This window comes from Myiozetetes cayanensis, unplaced genomic scaffold (assembly GCF_022539395.1).
Source record: "Myiozetetes cayanensis isolate MyiCay16 unplaced genomic scaffold, myiCay2020 scf324, whole genome shotgun sequence".
Taxonomy (NCBI): Eukaryota; Metazoa; Chordata; class Aves; order Passeriformes; family Tyrannidae; genus Myiozetetes; species Myiozetetes cayanensis.
In genome coordinates, this window is record NW_026087549.1 from 14,693 (window position 1) to 37,343 (window position 22,651).

The following is a 22,651-nucleotide window of genomic DNA, read 5'->3' on the forward strand; positions in this document are numbered from 1 at the left end:
ATGGCAAAACAATTATATTAAAGCAATTGTATCAAAGCTAGCTGTCTTGGTTTATAGACAATGTGTCCCAGGAGGCGGGACCTCTGATGGAATAGAAATCCCTCCCTCCAAATTACAAAAATTTGAAATTATGAGGCATTTGAGTAAACTGTAGAAACAAATAAGTTTTACCAAAAACGGAGAACAAAACAACAACCAAACAATAATAGAGAAAATGTCACCCAAAAATCACTCTTTCATCTCTGCGCCACCAAGGCGGCAATGCAGTCTTGATGTGGTCACGTGGTCCCCCTGTAGCCCAGGCAGAAATGCGACTGTGCAAGCAACAACAATGGCGGTGGGGCGGCTGCCACATGGAAACCACAACAATGGCAGTGATGGCAGGAAGCTGGCAGCTGCGATGGCGGTCGGGCAGCTGGCAAAGGCAGTGGCTGCAGTGGTGGTCAAAAAGTAGTGTAGTGGCAGTTGAAAGGCAGCAGCTGTTGGGCAGCTGGCAGAAGTGGTGGCTATGCCAGCGGTCAGAGTGCAGCAGTGGTTGTGCCAGCAGTTGAAAAGCAGCGGAAGTGGTGGCTGAGCTGGCAGGGGAAGCACTGGTATGTGGATCAGTGCTGGTGCCTGGAGCATGGGACGGGTGCCTCGACTTGGGCAACTGGCAGCGAAAGTGTAGGGGCGACGGTGGTCAGGGACCTCCCGGGTTCCGTCCCAGAAGCAAGAAAGTGGAACTGCTGACCCTTTTTATTCCCCCTCAGTTCCTGCAGGATTTTGTTCCAGGGATCCTGCCTCAGTTCTCATGGGAACTTCCATCTTCTCCCCCTGCTCCTCTATGGCCAGCACCCCAGCATGGTGGCATGGGAAAATCCAATAAGGAAATCTAAACCACAACACTAGCAAAAAGAAACAATCATTAAGTAGAGATTGATGTGATCTCTCTCCGTCACTTAAGCCCTGGGGGGTGACCATGAAGAGCCGCCCCTGCTTCATGGGAGAAGCTCCACATGCTTCAAGAAAGCATGTGGAAGAATCTGCCATATAAAAGTTGGACTAGGCGTTTATATACATAGGAGCCCCTGGTGGTCTAGTGGTAAAGGCGCCGCGCTATCACCGCGGAGACCCGGGTTCGATTCCCGGTCAGGGCCACTCCCGGGCAGGTGGGGCTCGTTAGCCCTTAAAGGCAACCCACCTACGTCCTAAGGACCTCGCTGCCACCGTCCAAGCTCGCTTGGCCCCGGCAGATGAACCTTAGGATTAAAGGGTGGGCTCAGTTCCGCGCACACTGTGTCTCACCTAAAAAATCCAATGCGCAGGCTGGAAGGTGTAAAGACCTTCCCCGGATCTTCGCTCGCGAAGACTGGCCATTATTATTATTTGATTGCCAATCACATATCTCCAGTCCAACCAGCAGCTTATCTGTCAAATCTTGCTTAAAAAAGCAGGATGTGTGTTTGCAGTTTGGTGAACCAGGCTGGTTTTTAGCATAATTCAACACTAAAAGCAATACCATGGCACCACACTGGTAACTCACCCCAGACAGCTTGCATTGTTTGCATTTCTCTGACCGGATTTTAGGCCCAAGGCAAATAAGACCTATCAAGGCAGAGGATCTTGCTATACCTGCCAAACCTTTGTTTCTACCATTTTTGGCATTTTTCAGGTAGTACTTTGCCTTGAGATGGCAGTTGGGGTTGGGAGTGGAGTGGTTGGTTTTTTTGCATAGGTGCTAACTTTTGCTGTTGGCGGAACATTTCTGATGCTATAATCCCATTTCTTTCTGATCGTGGGATGCTGGCTTGTATGAAATCATTCCACATTTGTTTCATCATCATCTGTGATGTAACTTCTTTTGGTTTTGCTGGCTTTCCTTTATTCACCACCTGCACAGATCATCCCAAAGTTACAGCCCCATTTTCCCTCAAGGTATTTGCTAGGGCACTTACCCAAAGCATTTGTGACTGCTGATATAATCAAGGGTTTTAGTGAGGCAGGCATCTCTCTCAAAAGCTGCATTTTGATACTTCTTGTTACTGCTACCCTGTGTGGCCTTCCACCCTTAAGGGGAAGGGAGCAGCCAAAATTCCTAAATGTTCATGGTTGAAAGGAACAACAAAAGTCAGAGGGACTGCAAAAACTCACAAACTTTTCTTAGCAAATTACACACTTGTCATGGAAATTGGTGTGTCAGTCCCTGACCTACTATACAGGCACCTGGCAGTGGGGCGTGGGTAAAGGGGCAACAGGAAAAGGAAGAGAGAAAGAGATGAATTAAAGAGGAAGAATGAGAAGAAGAAAGAAACAAAAGAGAGAGGGAAAGAAAGACAGAAAGAAAGAGAAGAAAGAAAGTAATCCCCAGTCCTGATTCCAGTATCGATCTAGCTGATGGGATGTCCAGGGTCCTGGGGGCACCTCCTGGGCTTGAGGGGTACTTTTTTCCAGACAGGATTTCTCTGGCCTGGTGATCAGTTTCTCGCTCTTTATGGAAATTAGTTCTCATCCTCAGTCCATTCTTTCAGACCTTTCTGGAAATGGGTCAGAGGCTTTGGGGGTCTTGGGTGGTCTTGATTCCCCCCTACAGTCCACACCCACTTCTCGGTCTCCTTCCTGCACTTGCACTGTGCTGGGTTGTGCTGATCTCCAGGAACTACAACAGGGATGTTTGTCCCAGAAAAGTGCTGCCCTACCTCCACATGGCCCCTTCTCCAGCCACATCTTGTTCTTTCTTATTTGGTTTAAGTTGGGTGTTCTTTAAGAGTAGTGGGAGAAATCATCTTATGGTAAAATGCAGCATCGTTCTGCATACTGACTTGCCTGCCATAAATGGCCTGGGAATCTATTTAGGAACTGAAAGCAAGTGTTAGTGTTCGTGGACAAATGCTCTGTTTCCATAAACAAATTGTTTAAGTTGTGTTATCTTGTCCCTAGATGATGTACTATGTTTTTTCTTGTTCTAACTGTACTTCATAAAAAGGGCATATTTTATCTATGATGCACAAGTTTTCTTCTTGAGCACACATTCACTTAATACCATATCTGTGATGCTTTTCCTGTAATCCTCAGCATTTTCCTTGTCTGGTGACTGATATGGTTTCATGAATTGGCAATAAAAGGGAAAACTAGCAATTTTAATTTTTTTAAACTTAGTTAGGGGTTTCCTTGAGAGCTCATGTAATGTAGCATATGGCTTCTTGAAAGTGGGTCTTCAATTTTAACAGTGGTGGCAGCCTGCTGTCAAGGTAGCTGGCAGTTGAATTCGCTCTCCTACTTAAAGAAACACAGAATATGCTGAGTTGGAAGGGACCCACAAGGATCATCCAGTCCAACTCCTAGGCCTGTGCACAGGACCATCCCCAAAAGTCACACCTTGTGCCTGAGAATATTGTCAAAACTCTTCCTGAGCTCTGTCAGGCTTGGTGCTGTGACCATTTCCCTAGGGAACCTGTTCAGTGCCCAACCATCCTCTGGGTGAAGAACCTCTTTCTAATATCCAACCTAAACCTCCCTGACACAAGTTCATGCCATTCCCTTGGGCCCTGTCACTGGTCACCACAGGGAAGAGATCAGTGTCTGCCCCTCCTCTTCCCCTCACAAGGAAGTTGTAGACTGCAATGAGGTCTCCCCTCAGTCTCCTTTTCTCCAGGTTGAACAGACCAAATGACCTCAACCACTCCTCATATGGCTTCCCCTCAAGGCCCTTCACCATCTTTGTTGCCCTCCTTTGGACACTCTCTAATGGCTTCATATCTTTCTTGTGTTGCAGAGACCAAAACTGCATACAATATTCAAGGTGAGGCCGCCCCAGTGCAGAGTAGAGTGAGACAATCACCTCCCTTGCCTGACTGGCGATGCTTTGCCTGATGCCCCCCAGGACACGGTTGGCCCTCCTGGCTGCCAGGGCACTGCTGATTCATTCAACTTGCCGTTGACCAAGAGCTCCAAGTCCCTTTCTGTGACACTGCTTTCCAGCATCTCATTCCCCAGTCTGTCCCTACATCCAGGGTTGCCCCATCCCAGGGGCAGAATCCAGCACTTGCCCTTGTTGAACTTCCTATGGTTGGTGATTGCCCAGTCCTCTAATTTGTCACGGTCTCTCTGCAGGGCCTCCCTGCCTTCGAGGGAGTCAACAGCTCCTCTGAGTTTTGTGTCATCTGCAAACTTGCTTAGTATCCCTTCCAGTCCTGTGTCCAAGTCATTTATGAAGATGTTGAAGAGCACAGGGCCTAAATGGAGCCCTGTGGAACCCCACCAGTGACAGGTCACCAGTCTGATGTCACCCCATTCACTATTACCCTCTGTGCTTGACCTGTGAGCCAATTGCTCACCCATCGTATGATGTGCTTATCCAGCTGTGAGCTGGACAGTTTGTCCAGAAGGATCCTGGGAGAGACAGTATCGAAAACTTTACTGAAATCCAAAAAGATTACATCAACTGGCTTCCCTTGATCAATCAGGTAGGTTACCTTGTCATAAAAGGAAATCAGGTTTGATGAGCAGGACTTTGCTCTTGTGAAGCTGTGCTGGCTGTGATCAGTGACTGCATTGTCCTTCAGGTGTTTTCAGTACCACCCAAATTATCTTCTCCATAACTTTACCAGGCACTGAAGTGAGACTGACAGGCCTGTACTTTCCAGGGTCCTCCTTGCCCTTCTTGAAAATTGGGACGTTCGCCAGCTTCCAGTCAAGTAGTATCTCTCTGGATTCCCAAGACTGCTCAAAAATCATTGAGAGAGGTTTTGCGATGACATCACCAGTTCTTTGAGGATTCTGGGGATGAATCCCATCAGGCCCCAGAGATTTGTAAGGGATCCAGCTGGAGCAGCAGATCCTGCACAATTTCAGGGTCAACAGGGAGTAGATCATTCTTGCAGTCATGGTCCTGCAGCTCAGGGCAATGAGACCCTCTTGGCCCAGCATCGGTGTTGAAGACAGAGGCAGAGTGTTAAACACCTCTGCCTTGTCTCTGTCCCTGTTTGTGAGGTGACCACCTTCATCCTGTAATGGGCCAATGATATTTCTATACTGCCTATTGCCATGGGTATATTTGAAAAAACTGTTTTTATTGTCCCCCACATTTCTGACATCTTCAACTCCAGCTGAGCTTTGGCTGTACGAATTTTCGCCCTACAGTGGCAAGCAACATCTCTGTATTCTCTCCATGTCACCTGACCTTGCTTCCACTGGGCATACAGCTTCCTTTTTTGCCTTATTTCCAAGAGAAGATCCCTGTTCAGCCAAGCCAGCCTTCTGCCTCACCTGCTTGACTTCCGACATTTGGGAATTGCCTGCTCCTGTGCTCTTAGGAGGTTTGAAAAGTGACCAGCACTGATGGACTCCAGCTTCTGCAAAAACATTTTCCAAGGGGACCTTACTCACTAGTTCCTTGAGCAGCCTGAAGTCTTCTCTTCTCATGTCCAGAGTTGAGGTTTTACTGACACTTTTCCTCCTGTCAACAGACATTTTAAACTCAATCTCTTTGTGGACACTGTGGCCAAGATGGCCACCAATCTCCACTTCACTCACGAGATCCACTCTGTTGACAAGCAGCAGATCAAGGAGGGCATCTTTCTGAGTCGGCTCTCTTAGGACCTGTTCCATAAAGTTGTCATTCAGATTTTTTAGGAATCTTCTGGTCTGGGTTGTACCAGCTGCGTGATGCTTCCAGGTAATTTCTGGCAAGTTGAAGTCCCCCATAAGGAGAAGGACAGTTGATTTGGTGGTCTCCCTTAGTTCCTCAAAGAATAATTCATCGGCATCATAATCCTGGCTGGGAGGTCTATAGTAGACTCCCACGGTGACATCTGCATTATTTGTTTGCCCCTTGATTCTTACCCAGAGGCTCCCAACTGTGCCATTGCCAACTGTGAGCTCCATACATCCTAACCCTTCTATTACATACCATGCCACCCCTCTGCCTCTTCTGCCCTACCTGTCCCTCCTGAAGAGCCTGTAACCATCCAACAGGGCACTCAAGTCACAGTTCTCATCCCACCAGGTTTTACTTATGCCAATTAAACCAAATCTCTGGGACTGGGCCAAAGCTTTGTGTGCCTCTTGTTTGTTCCTCACGCAGCGTGCATTACTGTAGAAACATCTCAGGTGTGGTCCATTGTAGCCAACACCTCATGGGGCAGATTGAGGGATCCCATGAGTGCTTGTTTCTTCAAGTTTCGGCCCACCATCCCGTCACCTATCACTGGCAAGCCTGATTTTGTCCCTTTCCCCCTTCCGAGCCAGTTTAAAGCTCTGTCAACGAGCTCCGCTGACTCCTGTGCTAGAACTCTTTTTTCCCTCTGAGATAAGTGCATCCCATCAGGTGTCTGTAGACCAGGTGTTCAGTAGATCATCCCATGGTCAAAAAACCCAAAATATTTTTGATTACACCAACCTCTGAGCCACTTATTGACCTGATGGATCTGCCTATTCTTATCAATATTATTCCATGTTGCCAAAAGGATCAAGGAAATCACTACCTGTGCTCCTGATCCCTCTACCAATTGTCCCACAGCCCTGAAGTCTTTTTTGCTTGCCCTTGGACTTCTCTTTATTATTTTGTCACTGCCAGTTTGACAACCAATAGCAGATAGTAATCAGAGGGCCTTAATAGGCTGGAGAGTCTTCCAGTGATGTCCCTTACCCAAACCTCTGGGAGACATAGTCATGCTGCAAGATTTCTGAGGATTAGGTTTAAAGTTTGTTCCTACATATCCAGTTCATCTTCTAATGATAAGAATTGTGGGAGAAATTAGAGTAGAACAAATGATGTACCATCTGGTTTTCTACCTCCCCAAAGATAATGGGGATAATGTGGAATTCTTACATCTTAACTGTGGTATTTCTTGGCCTTGTTTCTTGCAGTTGGTAAACATGAATTAACTGGGCATAAAGTTGCAGTGAAGATCCTAAATCGACAGAAGATTCGCAGCCTTGATGTTGTAGGAAAAATCCGCAGGGAGATCCAGAACCTCAAACTATTCAGACATCCTCATATAATTAAGCTGTAAGTTTTGCTTGCTATAATCAAATCTATTTAAACAGTAATCCCTTGCTCTCACTAATCTGAAACATGTTGAAAGGGCAATGTTATTAGCAGTATATTTTTAGGATAGCAACCAGTTTTCAACTATGTAATTATTTTTTATGTACTTTGTAATGCATTTTCACAAAACTGATTTTTCTGCAGGGCAGAGGTCTTCCATTAGATCTTGACTTAAAAATTCTTTGGGCAGGTATATAGAGGGTAGCAGCTTATAGTAACATCCATCTCAGTTTTTTTAGCTGCTGCTTCCATTTTCTTTTTTCTGGTTATGTTTGATCTTTCTTTCTGCTTAGAAACTGAGTTCAGAACAAGTTTGTAAAGGGTAGTTCTATAGTAAATTTATTGTATTTTCTTTACTCAAAATATTTTTTAGTGATGTGTTGGTCAGTGCCCTGTTTTTCCTATGTAGATGGTACTCTGCAAGGTTTTTCTGAAAGATGTGCAGTCTGTTAAATGCAATCTCATATTTCAGAGGTCTTCAGTATAGCTGTTACTGCTTAACTAAATAAATGTGATATTTACAGTGTGCCTATTTACATCTGTTTGATCAGTAGCTCATCAGCAGAGTTTGGAGTACAGTTAAATATGTCCCAGAGTAGACACCTTGTATCTGAGGAAATAAATTATAAATGCTATTGACTTTTTTACTTTTCCTATAAAGTCAACCTGCACATCTAGCAGGGCACATCTAGAATGTGGGTTACTTTCGCTGTTAATTGTGGTGTTGCAGTTTAGGTTTTCTTTATTGTCAGTCTTTTCTTAAGACCATGCTTTCACTGACATATGCCATCCCTATGCACTCATTCGGCAACAGCACTTATACTGGAGCTAAATTGGGTTGTGTCAGATCACACTGACTTCTTCAGTGGGTCAGTTTTCAGAAGACTATTGAGCTGATTTGTCTGGCTGCAGAGCTGCTAGTGCTGCCAGTTAGAATTCATGAATGAGTCCAAAGTACATACCTGAAGCTAAAACAAAATAGGAAGTGTCAGTGTACCGATTGAGATATTTGGAGTGGAACAGGAATGTGTACTTCTGGTGCTGCTGAACTTTTAAGTCAGCTTAACAGGTTTTAGGTTGCAATTTATTTCTCGGGGAATTATGGGGTGAATTTTCACTTCTGCATGTTGAGAGAAAGGACAAGATGAAGGAGATGATGGAAAAATTGATGGATCCCTAGCTTTTCAGTTGTTCAGCCTGCATTTTCAAAACAGAAGGGTTATTAGCCTGAATGTAAATAGCATTTGAGTTATAATTGATACTGTTGTGTAGGTAGACTTGCTGGTGACTTTGGATCATGCTGCTTGTGCTATTAGCTGGATTGGGGAACTGCTAGGTAGCAGCTCAAGATATTTGGCATAAAGGTAATCAGATTATTTCTGCTGAATATTACAAATAAGACAATGTCTAATTTGGAACATTGTACTTTATTAAAATTTTCATACAATGCTTTAGCAATATATACAGTTGCAAGTCTGCCTCAATAAGATTTTCTTTTTATACCATGCTTTTAATAAAAACCTTTGGAGCATCTCCTTTTGTGGTTTTTGACCTCTAGCAATCTAATGCATCTTGTTTTCCTATATAAATTGCCTCTTTGTACATTCTGGTCATCTGTGCTGTGTGGTTTGATAACCTTACTTATAGGTATGTAACTATTTCACAACCTCCTTTTCCATAACTAGAAAAATGAACTGACTATAGAGAAGCATGACTGAGTCTTTCAAGATGCTGAAAACATGAGGTGCAGAATGGCTCATTCTTTTCAGTGATGCTAAGAGGTTTATCTCCCAGCATTGTTCATTATCTCAATATCCAGAGGATGGAAAATCACTGTGAAGATCTAAAATATAAAATGTTGATTATGTTTACCTGAAGCTGTTTTCACAACTATGAGAAAGGTCATTAACAGTAAGGGTGTTAAAAATGAGGTTGCACTGTAATTTTTGGATTATTTCTGTAGTGTCTTAGTGACAACTTCACAATGTTCAAATACATGACATACTTTCAACCAAAGTATTTGAGAGAAAATTAGTAAAGGTAAAGCATCTTGGACTATAAGATATTAGGTAAAGTTAACTTTGAAAATAACCTGAATACTATTCTGAGGTAGTTATTGGAATGTTACACTACGATACTAAGCTGTTTAAATACATACACACACATATATATGTGCACACATACATTCACCTGAATAGACTGAACTCATTGCTGTCAAGAAAACCTTGTCTTTGTAAGCTGGAGTGTCTGTTTTTTCCCCCTTGTCTTAGAATCAACATTTTGAAGAACATTTCAGTTCTGTAGTGTATGTGTGAATTCAATTATTCTTTTACAATTGGGATATTTGTATGCTTGAGTGTAGTACCTTGGAACATTAATTTTCATCCAATTGCTACGTCCTGTCTTCTTAATATAGTATCTGAATTTTTGACTGAAGGTTTACCAGTGTGTAATTCTTATTATGTTAAAAATTGGTCACTTCTGACTGCTGTAAGGGGGGAAAAATTAAACAACCTTTAGGTAAGGATATGTAAAAAACATATCAATCTCTTAAGTGGGGAGTTTGAACATAACCTAGTTTTTTCAAAACCTCAAAGCTAACCTTAAAGTATAGTGATAAAAATATAATGACCAGGGTGTCAATACTCTTAAATACTAATGACAAACATAGATCTCTTTGTAAAAGATAATTGCTCATCTTCATGAATATTTTTTCAAGTCTTGAAGTACACTTTTTTTATTTATGACAAGGCAAGGGGTTTTTACCTGTTAAAGTTGAAGGGTGTGTGCTTTTGAGACACTAGCAAAGTCCTTTTCAATTCCTTCTTCACTGCACTAAAGTGTCTGTGAGGCAGTACTGTATATGGCTTCACAGAAATAATTTGGACTGAGAATAGTCCTCTGAAAGTACAAAGACCCATCTTCCTGGTGGGAAATAAAAATTCCCTGCTAGTCTTGGCAATGATAGCATCACATAGTAAAAGGAGAGGAAATAGCTTCTAAAAAATATTATCATTCCAGTAGCTGTAAATGAGCTGTTAATTTTTTTAAATTATACTTTTATCTGACTCTTTGCACAACTTTAGTTTTAACTAAATGTAACTAGCTGCTTTAACTGAGTGCACAGACTAACAGATACTTATTCTTATCAGGTACCAGGTCATCAGTACACCAACTGACATTTTCATGGTGATGGAATATGTTTCAGGAGGAGAACTGTTTGATTATATCTGTAAAAATGGAAGGGTAAGAAGTAGTCCAACTCTACAAATCAGTGACTTGCATTCTGTTATTGCTTTTGAAACCTTCCTGTTAAATGAAGGTTTTTTTCTTATGTATTCAGTGTTAATTTTGCTGTTAGCAATTAAAATATACTTTATGATTACATCTTGTTTTGAAACTAAAACCAATTATATGTTAACGTGTTTGAGATCTTTATGTATGACTTTGTAGCATTTTTCCACTCTACTGAAGAATAAATGATACTGATATGTTAATTTACAATTACTGTGTACAAACTGGATTTGTGACAGGTACAAACAAAATTATGTAAGCTATGAAGCTTTCTGCTACAAGTACTGATCATCTGCTGTATAAAGTATCAAAACTAGAAATGATAACTTTCAGTCATGGGAAAGTTTCCTTTAATTCATATAGAGGAAAACCAAGTTATCCCTCCACTGTCTCAAAATTGTTTAAAACCTTTGTTTGTCTTAGCTTGATGAGAAGGAAAGTAGACGTCTGTTCCAGCAAATCCTTTCTGGTGTGGATTACTGTCACAGGCATATGGTAGTACATAGAGATCTGAAGCCTGAAAATGTGCTGCTTGATGCACACATGAATGCCAAGATAGCTGACTTTGGTAAGCATTGCTATTTTATATCTGATCACATTTCTAGTTTTATTTAGATCCTGTTAATTACTATGGGAATTAATAAAGTGTGTATACTTGAATATCCTGGTGGTAGGACATAATACAAGAGAATCTCAATGTAAACCAAAATTATGTTCTTGCATATGTGTCGAATTTATTTTCCTTTAAAGCTTTCTCTTCAAGTTGGGTATTTTCTGTGACTGGGTGAAATTGTGAACTGTCTTGTTTGGTCTTACTTAATGTTTTCTCAAATAATTCTAAATAGTTCCCCACCTTGCTACTTCAGAATTGACTCTTATTGTCTGTTTCTTTATCTATAAAATGCAGATGCTTAGCTCTCTTGTAAGTACAGTGCAAGGAAAGTTCATCATATTTAAGAACCACATTGCTCTAGTAAAATACACTACTTCTTCTAAAAAACTGCTCTAAATTCACTTTGAAAACTCAAAAGATGTGATTGAAAAATGTAATTAAAACATAAAAGGTAAAATAAGAACAATTTTGCAAATTCCTGTGCTTTTAGCTATATAGCTGCCTAACTAATAAGAAAGCTTAATTGTTTATACTAGCTGTTTAACACAGCTGCTGCAAAGACTGGTAGCTGGTTCTTGGAACTGTCTGAATTGGGAAACCTGACCATATAAACATAGTAAGGTATTCATACTCTTGTAGGTATAGTAGAAAATACTTGCCCTTGTAAAGCACTTGGAGGTCTCTGAAAGATGTTAGGTAATGCTAAGTATTCTAAATATATCTTAAAAGTATGGTGTTCAAGTATATGGGTGCAAGTATGAAAACTAGCCAAGCTGTGTTCTTTCATATTCTTCCCCCCCCAGTAAAAGGGCATCATTTCTGTCTGAGTTCTCTGACCTATACTGATTTTGATTATGCAGCCCTCACAGAGAAAACTAGAAGATATTTTCCACAACTATTCTAGAAGTGGTAATTCTTTACCGATCATAGGATATGCTAAAGGCTGGTGGATGAGGATGGCCTAGTTCTAAAGTACACTTTAATCACTAACAGTATAGCTTGATTTTTAAACTGTAGTGTTTCAAAAACCTGTTGAAGCAGTGTCAGTGTCTAAATTGTGGTGAAGCTGTGTGTACTCCTCAGTTCCCTTATTCTATATAACCTCTTAAACAATTTTAGGCAATTCTGTGGTAGCATCTTCCACTTTGGCATTTAGAAGCGAATATGGTTTTTAAGACGCTTTCTTGTTAACAACCAAAATCCTATGTTGCTATGCTGCTCTCTCCCTTAGAGTAGCTTTGTTCTCTATCATGCTTGTGTAATCACGAATGGGTTGGCTTTTGTCTTGGAATTAATATGTTTTAGAACATTCCTAGGTTGTGTGCAATAACGGATTGATGTTACTCAAGTTTCTGGTAAACTAAATGCAGGATCATGTGGCATTCTCATATAAAAATCTCAATAATTCCAAACAATGCTGCCTTCTTACTGAGATAAATTTGAATTTGAATTACTAGTAATTTGTTCTAGGTGGTATATGCAGTGTGTAATCACTTTGCTCTCTGAATCTTTAGTAGTTACTCTTATATACTTTCAGGTCTATCAAATATGATGTCAGATGGAGAATTTTTAAGAACAAGCTGTGGTTCCCCTAACTATGCTGCACCAGAAGTAATTTCAGGAAGGTAGTTTCTTTTCTATTGGATGCATGTGTGCACATACTTCAGTCATTTTGCTGCTTAATTCTAAAGGCTTCAAAACTAGCGCAATTCACAAGCTTGATGCTAAGAAACTATGGGCTGAACTCTTAATTGCCTTGATAATTTTTCTTAAACATTTAGGACTTCGATGAACTAACTTTGAATAGTTTCTGTAAGGTGGAGGTCATGTGTGATGTCCCAAATTCAGTGTATGCAGTGTGCCTGAATTGGTTTAAAAATCTCATTTACAGCTCAGATCTTGGAAGTAGAGGTACAGATAGAAATACAGGCAAAGTCTACTGTGAAGTTGAATAGCAGTGAAATATCTGCTGCAGAATAGATATTCAGTCTGAATGTATTCAGTGATTGTCAAATCTGCTGCTTTATGCTACCCACCCTAATATCTCCAAGACTTGGAGGCTAGATGACTACATAGATTGCACTCAAACAGTGATAGTATAACATGGGCTTTCTTGGCAGCAGGTGTAAGTTTCTTTCAGTTTGCCATTGTCTTGAATTGTATCTGTGGATTATTTTTATAAAATATAGAGAAAAACTAAGTACTTCTGCCCTAGCTTTTGTTACATATTTGAAGGGGAAGGACACTAGAGTTCAAAGCATAGCACTGAAATGGTATAGTAATTGCAGATTAGTTGTCCAAAGTTCACACACTCTTAATTAACATGATACAATGTAAGAATGTAGAAAAAAAACCTATTTAAATGTGTTAAGCACAAATTGCTAATAGTTACCTTTTTCCCAGATTATACGCAGGTCCAGAAGTAGATATTTGGAGCAGTGGGGTTATTCTCTATGCTTTGTTATGTGGAACACTTCCATTTGATGATGATCATGTGCCAACCCTTTTTAAGAAGATATGTGATGGTATCTTTTATACCCCTCAGTACCTGAATGCATCTGTATCTAGTCTTCTGAAACACATGCTGCAAGTAGATCCAATGAAGAGAGCAACAATCAGAAACATTAGGTAAAACATTAACTGATGTCTGATCACAGGATGCTGGAATGGTAATTTTAGTGAAAATATGCAGAACAAAGAAATCATTCATATAGCTTGTCCCTGTTTTCTAGTCTAAGATGAAAAATTCAACTTTTGGTTGTTTGGCTTTAGCTCTGGCTCTGATCTCCTGTGGCCAATGAAGTATCTATTGGAGGTCACAGTAAAACAAATATATATGTTACATATAAACATTCTGAGAAATTCTAGATTTAAGACTGCTAAAGCAAACCTGTTTACCTGCAGAATGGTTTGCAAAAACTGTACTCTATTGACTTCTCTGGACAAGGAAATTATTTTCGGTTAAGAACTGCTGTTTTGTATTGTGAATGTCTGAGGAGAAGTTATGACTCTTTAGCCTGATAACTATCACTTTTATTCATATTTCTGCAGACTCAGCAAAATAATCTGTTGAGACAGAATATTCCATGTATAAGATGGCATTCTATTCTAGCTTCAAAACCCAGTGAATGAGTGACAATTAGTACACAGAAAACTGATAAGTTTAAGCTTGTAGCTACAGATAGCCATCATGGACTCCAGATTTCAAGATAGGATTCTGGAGGGGGTGACCACTTTGACAAGTGCACAGTGAGTAGAATTAAAAAAAAGGTAGCTGATAAAGCTGTCCTTCATGCAGTAGCATAGTTAGGTTTTCCTGTTTTCTTTGTAAGAAGCTCTAAGGAGAGAGCTCTGAAATACTACCTTAGTGAAAATGCTTCCTCTTTTAGGGTTTGAAGTTAGCAAGTTAGCAATGTTCATGTTCTTTCAGTAAAACAAAAAATGTGTTACATATATCCCTTACTACTTTATTACAATGGGGAGTACGTTCATAGAATCATAGAATGTTAAGGGGTTGGAATGGACCTTAAAGATTATCTAGTACCAACTCCCCCTGCCATGTGCAGGGACATGTACTAGACCAGGTTGATCAAGGCCTTATCCAACCTGATTTTGAACACTGCCAGGGTTGGGGCATCCACAACCTCCCTGGGCAACCTGTGCCAGTGTCTCGCAACCCTCACAGTAAAGAATTTCTTCCTAATATCTAATCTAAATTTCCCCTCTTTCAATTTGTACCCGTTACTCCTTGTCCTGTCACTACAGTTCCTGATGAAGACTCCCTCTCTGGCTGCCCTGTAGGCCCCTTCAGATACTGGAAGGTTGCTATGAGGTCTCCATGCAACTTTCTCTTCTCCAGGCTGAACAGCCCCAACTCTCAGCCTGTCTTCATAGGGGAGATGCTCCAGTCCTCTTATCATCTTTGTGGTCTCCTATGGACTTGTTCCAACAGTTCCATGCCCTTCTTATATTGGGGGCACCAGAAGTTTACGCAGTGCTCCAGGTGGGGTCTCACGAGAGTCCTCTACAGGGCTGCTCTCAATCCCTTCTCCACCCAACCTGTAGGTGTGTCTGGGATTGCCACACCCCAGGTGTAGGACCTTGCACTTGGCTTTGTTGAACTTCATGAGGTTTGCATCAGCTCATCTCAAGCCTGTCAAGTTCCCTCTTGTCATGGGTTTGCTCTGGGCCAATTTCCTCTCACTCCCCACACAATTGCTATAAGTTGAGAGAAGGTTTATGCAGACAAAAGAGATCTGATTGGGGAGAATAATATTAAGATTTATTACTAGCAAGATAAAAACTAAAGAACTATATTTACTACAATTCTAATTAGGCAGAAATGCTATGTATTTACAAAAATACCCCTCCCCCCTTTGTATCAGCTCAGGAGGAGAAGCAGTCTCTTTTCCATTTCCGGAGCTACAGGTCTTTTAAATAATATTGCAGCACTCAAAAGTTCTTCTTCTATTATCTCTAGGACAACAACTCCGATTTGTTGCAGCTGGAACTCTTTCTCTCTCTCTTCTATGTCGACCTCAGGGCTGGGCCTACCCCCTCTTGGGCTAAGACCAGAGGCTGGGGGGTTGTCCAGGCCCTGTGGGGATCTTGCATGGACTGCAAGGAGACACTTGCTTACCATGGATTTTCACCACAGGATCACAAGGGATAATGGCTTTTGAGTCCACCCCTGTTTCCTGTGGGGTCTTGCCTCACGAGAGTCTTTGATGGACCTCTCTAGTGTGAGTCACCTTTCGGGCAACAGTTCTTCCATTCTCTGCTGTCCCTTAAGGTCACAAATTCATCTGCCCCAGCCTGGATCCCTCACTGAGATCCCAAGCCTACCCGGGCCATCTCGCTCCAGCGTAGGTCTCTCTCTCTCCATGGGCCACAGGTTTCCAGCAGGACTCTGTTTTATCTAGGCCTCCTACGGAGTCACATCTTCTTCATGCATTCCTCTGCTTCAGCGTGGGCTCCTTCATGAGCTGCAGAGGGTTGTCTCTGCTCCCCAACAGTTTGCCACAGGTGGCAGGGATTTTAGTTTTCAGTCTTTTCCCTGCTGAAGGGAGAGAGAGTGAGAGGGGGAGAGAAGGAGTTCCCCCCCTTCACGTCTTTTCTCTCCGGCTGCCAGCTTTGACCTTGAAGGCTTTGCTATCTCTGCCTGGAATTCCTTCTGCAGTATTTCTTGTCTAAGTTTTTCTCTAAAGTTTTTTTTTTTCTCTACTCTATTACAGGAGAAAAGGGGGGCCTGGCCCCCCTCGCCCATGCCAGACTTGGCCCAGAGTGGGGGGCGCATGCCCAGGCCCAGCAGGGCCGGCTGCTACGTTGGTTCTCCCATTTTTCTTCTGCCCCACCACCTTCTCTTCCATTTTCTTAAATATGTAATTAACAGAGATGTTACCCAAACTTTTGATTGGCTTTTTCTCCGGAAATCCACCTGGAAAAAACTATTTTCAGCCCCAGGGGGGCTAGTTGGCAAACCCATGACACCTCTGGATGGCCCATCCCTTCTCTCCAGCATGTTAACTGCACCTCACAGCTTGGTGTCATCAGTGAATTTGCTGAGGGTGTCCTTGATCCCACCGTCCATGTTGCTGACAAAGATGTTGAACAGTATCGGCCCCAGTACCAACCCCTGAGGGACACCACTTGTCGCTGGTCTCCACATGGACAATGAGCCATTGAGTACAACTCTTTGAGTGTGACCATCCAGCCAGTTCTTTATCCACCGAGTGGTTCATCCATCAAATCCATGTCTCTCCAATTTGGAGACAAGGATGTTGTGCAGGACAGTGTCCAATGCTTTGCATAAGTCCGGGTAGATGATGTCAGCTGCTCTGCCCCATCCACCAGTGCTTCAGCCCCAGCATAAAAGGTCAACAAATTTGTCAGGCATGATTTCCCCTTCGTAAAGCCATGTTGACTGTTACCAATCACCTCTTTGTTTTCCATGTGCCTTAGCATAGTTTTCAGGAGAATGTGCTCCACGATCTTGCCTGGCACAGAGGTGACACTGACTGGTCTGTAGTTCCCTGGGTCTTCCACTTTCCCCTTTTTAAAAATGGGGGTTATATTTCCCTCAGGAAACTCCTTGGGAACTTCACCTGACTACCACCATTTTTCAAAAACAATGGATAGTGGCTTAGCAACTTGGTCTGCCAGCTCCCTCAGGACCCGTGGATGGTTCTTATTGGGTCCCATGGACTTGTGCACATTCTGGTTCCTTAGATGGTCTTGAACCTGATCCTCTCCTACAGTAGGCTCAGGATCTTTATTCTTCCAGTCCCTGCATTTGCCTTTCCTGACTTGAGCAGTGTGGCTGGAGCACTTGCTGTTGAAGACTGAGGCATAGAAGTCATTGCAAAGACTGGCAGAAATCAAAGCACTGAGAAGTAAACATTGTAAAACTTAAGCTAAGTTCCTATCCACTCATCTAAGTAATGTTAAATAAGTCTGAAAGAGAAGTGATGTGAAAAAAGATGTTGAAAGTTGTTGACTACAGAGCATGGCTGGACTTTGAATCCTAAACAATTTTGTCCTGTTAGCTATGAGACATCATCTCAGTTTAAAGGACAAACTTTTAATTGAATACCTTAATTTTTCTAGGGGTGTGTGTATGCAAGGGAAGAGGTCCACTGCAACAAATAGTAACAAAATACTCAGTTATTCAGCTAGAGCTGTGCTTTATAGTTATATGGGAAAAGCCTTTTCTACTTCCAAATTAACTGCTTGCTTATGATGAAAGTACATTTTGCTCAATGCACTTGTGCTGAGGTGTGTTCTCAGGCTCATACTGACTAGAGTTTGATCAATATAACTGCTCTTAAATCTGTAGCAAGTCCTCCCCTGGTGGTCTAGTGGTTAAGGGTGCAGCGCTGTCACCGCCGAGGCCCGGGTTCAATTCCCAGTCAGGGACACTCCCGGGCAAATGGAGCTCGTTAGCCCTTAAAGGCAACCCATCTACGTCCTAAGGACCTCGCTGCCACCGTCCAAGCTCGCTTGGCCCCGGCAGATGAACCTTAGGATTAAAGGGTGGGCTCAGTTCCGCGCACACTGTGTCTCACCTAAAAAATCCAATGCGCAGGCTGGAAGGTGTAAAGACCTTCCCCGGATCTTCGCTCGCGAAGACTGGCCATTATTTATTATAGAGCAGGATACTTTTAAAATTAGCATCATGCCATATCCTTTGACTAGTTAAGCAGCTTACTCTAGGCACACAAAACTACTTTATTTTTTTTCTGTATGATTGGGCAACCTAAGTATTTGGTCCCTTCTGTATATTTCCTTTTCCCTCTTAGCCCATGGATACACTAGTAAAGAGGTACAGATTGACTCTTCCATAGCCTTCCCTCTACTCTTTAAGACTTGAAGAGAGAGCAGGGGGGTTTCTGAATGAAAAAATTATAGGCAGATTGTTGGGGGTAGAGACTGTGTGACTTCAATGTTAAAGCATTACCAAAGAAACTATTCAGTATCAAGATTTCTTTAATTTGTTATGTATGTACTTGGGGAGGGACAGCTTGATTAGATAGCATACAGATTTCAGTTGAAAATATATCAAGACTAAAATAAGCAAAGTAGTAAAAAGAAAAACAAACCACAAACCCAATGCCAAAGAACAACTATTTATATAAAAAGGTAGTTGACTTATACAAAGATATTATTGGAAATCAGGTAGTTGAAACCCTTAGAGGAAAGAGGCATTTTTTAGTCTCCTGCAAAATGACTAGCAAAATCTTGTAAAGGAGATAATTACTTTTCATTATGTACCGTTGTGCTGCACAGAAGGGGACTTGGACTGACAACCGTTGATCTTTTTTGTATAGATGAAGAATAATTTTATTTTTTTAAATATTCAATACTGAAAAGGCTTGCTGTACTTATATATACTCAGACTTTATTTTTAAATCTAGAGAACATGAATGGTTTAAGCAGGACCTTCCCAAATACCTGTTTCCTGAAGACCCGTCATATAGTTCTACCATGATTGATGATGAAGCCTTAAAAGAAGTTTGTGAGAAGTTTGAATGCACTGAAGAGGAAGTGCTAAGTTGTCTATACAGCCAAAATCATCAGGACCCTTTAGTGGTTGCTTATCACCTCATTATAGATAATAGAAGAATAATGAACGAGGCCAAAGACTTCTACTTGGCTACAAGCCCACTGGATTCTTTTCTTGATGATCACAATCTGTCTCGACCTCATCCTGAAAGAGTGCCATTCTTAGTAGCTGAAGCACCACGTCCCCGCCATACTCTTGATGAGCTGAATCCACAGAAGTCAAAACACCAAGGTGTAAGAAAAGCAAAGTGGCACTTGGGAATACGGAGTCAGAGTCGACCAAATGATATCATGGCTGAAGTTTGTCGAGCAATTAAACAACTGGATTATGAATGGAAGGTAAAAAATAAAGGTTCTTTACAGCAGACATCAGTAAATTTTTGTTTGAGCTGTGTAATTACATAACCTAGAAGTCTGAAACTGTTCTCCTGTGATGTGGAAGATAGTCTCATGTGCCTGTACTGACGGCTTATGTTTGGCTGTGCAGGAAGGGTTTTGGGGGAGGCTATTTATGCTGACAGGAAAAATCTTGCTAATGTGTTTAACCTTTCTACTGGGGCTCTGGGAATGTGTTGGGTGGGGTGTTTTGTTTGGGGTTTTTTGGTGTGTTTTTGTTGTTAAAAAAAAAAACACCTCTGATAAGTAAGCCTGAAATCACTTGATAATATCAGTGAGTTGAAATAAGAAAAACAATGTGCAGTGCTTCTTAAGCAGTTCTAGTTACTAAGTCAAATCTCTCATGTACTAGGTTGTAAATCCATACTATTTGCGTGTTCGAAGGAAGAATCCAGTGACAAATGCATATTCCAAAATGAGTCTACAATTGTATCAGGTGGACAGCAGGACATACTTACTGGACTTCCGTAGCATTGATGGTATGTAAAGACTTACATAAGTCAATGGACTTGTAAGGGGAATAATTTTAAATTAATTAATTAATTTAAGCCAAACTAGATCTGCATTAATGTTTCTTTATTCCTTCCTGGTCTAGTGTTCCTATGATCAGATGGTTAGCTGTTTCATTCTTTAAATAATCACTTTTTAGCTACATCAACTCCAGAACTGCTCCATTTTGCATCTGCACCAGCACTAATACTGCTGGTGCAAAAGGGGAAGGATTGTGGGAGGTAAGTTTTGGATCAACCTAAACTGGTTTTGCAACCTCACCCCCAAATTTAAATGTTAATTTATATCTGAAGTATGGGAACATGTTTTCCTAGTGAAGATAAAGCTTGGCATTTAGGCATGCAAATTTGACTTGAGCTGTATGTTGCTGTACTGGGTCTGGCTGAGATGGAGCTAATTTTCTCCATAGCAGCTGGTATGGTGCTGTTTATTTTATCTGTGACTGTGTTTTTGATCTGTGACTAAAACAGTGTTCTGGCTATTGCTGACCAGTACTTGCATAGTATCTAGTCTTTCTGTTTTCTCACTGTGGTGCACCCAATAAGTAGGCTGGGGGTGAACAAGAAGTTGTGAGGGCACATAACCTGAACAGCTGACCCAGCTTGATCAAAGTGATATTCCATGTTATATGATGTCACGCTTAGCAAAAAATCTGAGTGGATGGGAGTTTGGGGAAGGTCACTATTGCTCAAGAGACTGGCTGTGCATTATTAGTCTGCTTGTAGGAGGTGGCAAGTAATTGCCTTTGCATCACTTTTTTTTTTTTTTTCTTGCTTCATCTTATTAAACTGTGTTTATCTTGATCTATGAGTTTTCTTGCTTTTGTCCTTCCAATTTTCTTCCTCCATTGCACTAAGGTAGGGTGGAGTGAATGAAGGGCTGGCTGTGTAATAGAAGGGTTAACTTTGTTCATAAAATCTTATGTGTATGAGGGAGTCAGAAACTTTTTGTTGTAATTAAACAAGATAAGTTTCACAGACAGCTTGCCAATCAAGCAAGTGTCAATAAACAACTGATAAGAACTGCACCTTTCATCTCTAATAAGTACCAGACGACCACTTAACAGCCAGGAACTCAAACCGTAAACAAATTTACATCCAAAAACCCGGGACTTGAGAATATATAAAAGGAGCATTTACTACATTTCAGTGTGTGCCTCGGCAGGGCGCTTGCCCTCCAGGCCACCCAGCGCTGTTTTGCTTTATTATCGCTTACTTAATAAATTTATCAATGTTTAATTGGAATTGAGTTGTCTAAATTCTTATACTAACTTATAACAGGCTGGGGGTTTAGCTGCCAGCCAGGTCCAACCCATCAATGCTAGTAGTAAACAAAATTTGAGATGGGAATTGCATGCTTGCAGTAAGTGAAGTCTTGAAAGCAGTTGGACAGATCTGTAGAAAAAACTTTTATAGAGTGACAGTAACACAGCATACACTTCTGTTGTGGTTTAAGCCCAGCTGGTAATTAAGCCCCACACAGCCACTCCTTCACTTTCCCCAGGTAGAATGGGAGAGAGAATCAGAAGGGTAAAAGTGAGAAAACTCATGGGTTGAGAGAAAGACAGTTTAATAGTGAAAGCAAAAGCCACATGTGCAAGCAAAGCAAAACAAGGAATTTGGTCACTACTTCCCATGGGCAGGGTGGTGTACAGCCATTTCCATCATTCATAAGAGTTACTTGGGAAGACAAATGCCATCAACTCCAAACATCCCCCACTTTTTTCTTCTTCCCCCAGCTTTATATGCTGAGCATGACACCATATGATCTGGAATATCCCTTTGGTCAGTTGGAGTCAGCTGTCCCAGCTGTGTCCCCTTCCAACTCCTTGTGCATCCCCAGCCTCCTCGCTGGTGGGGCTATGTGAGAAGCAGAAAAGGCTTTGATGCTGTGCAAACCCTGCTCAGCAATAATAAAAACATCCCTGTGTTATCAGCACTGTTTCCAGCACAAATCCAAACCATAACCCCATGCTAGCTACTAAGAAGAAAATTAACTCTATCCCAGCTAAATCTGCAAGTCGGGTATCTTCCTGAAAATGGAGGAGCAAATATAGACTGGCCATAATGCTTGTTTAAGAGCATAGTAGACTAAAACAAATTATTTATAGCCAATGGTGTACATGATATGCCTAGGAAAGCATGTGGCATGGGAAAAGGATTCACTGGAATATGGCTGGATCATAGTATAGGATGGCTAAGGCTGAGTTTCGTGACAGTTTAACCTGATCTGACTTGGCACTGCAATTCTTGCCTTGTCCGTTCTGACAATACAAGTGCTTGTTTAGATCTAGTAGTATTTGATACAGGGGATTAATCACTTTCCTGCACTGACCTCTACTGTAGTATAAGATGAATGCCATTCCTGTTGGAGGGGAGATGACTGCTTAAGAGCCATGCAGCTGGGGCAGCTGTCGCGGTCGAGGCGGGGAGGCGACATGGGTTTCAGGATACCAGCAGCTTTTTTTATTGCAACAGTACAGCTACCTTTATACAGTTCTGGGGTAACACATGTACACACAGCATTGGTTTACCATATCATAACAACTCATGATTGGACATACAGCCACATGTCCAAACACCATAGGTTGACATTCCTCACAGGAAACCCACTGTGTCACAGTCCCCACTGTCCGTGGTTAACCCTCTGCCAGGTGTAAGAAGTTCCATCTTCAGTATCTCAGTTTACTGAGAGCCCAGAACCAGCTGGGCTCCCCAACAATTCCCCCTCTTTTGTATTATAGAAAATTG

General features: G+C 41.7%; 1 protein-coding gene across 2 annotated transcripts in view; it reads left to right on the forward strand.

Moving 5' to 3' along the window:
• LOC126646130 (5'-AMP-activated protein kinase catalytic subunit alpha-1-like) overlaps nt 1-22,651 on the forward strand; it is a 41,570-nt gene that overhangs the window by 13,277 nt on the left and 5,642 nt on the right. The window contains exons 2-8 of one of the 2 annotated variants that reach the window (XM_050327227.1): nt 6,847-6,988; nt 10,180-10,273; nt 10,745-10,889; nt 12,472-12,559; nt 13,338-13,562; nt 18,848-19,334; nt 19,744-19,870. In XM_050327227.1, coding sequence (XP_050183184.1) covers nt 6,847-6,988; nt 10,180-10,273; nt 10,745-10,889; nt 12,472-12,559; nt 13,338-13,562; nt 18,848-19,334; nt 19,744-19,870 — 1,308 coding nt within the window. The remainder of the gene's footprint in view (nt 1-6,846; nt 6,989-10,179; nt 10,274-10,744; nt 10,890-12,471; nt 12,560-13,337; nt 13,563-18,847; nt 19,335-19,743; nt 19,871-22,651) is intronic. The other variant, XM_050327228.1, reaches the window with a different exon arrangement.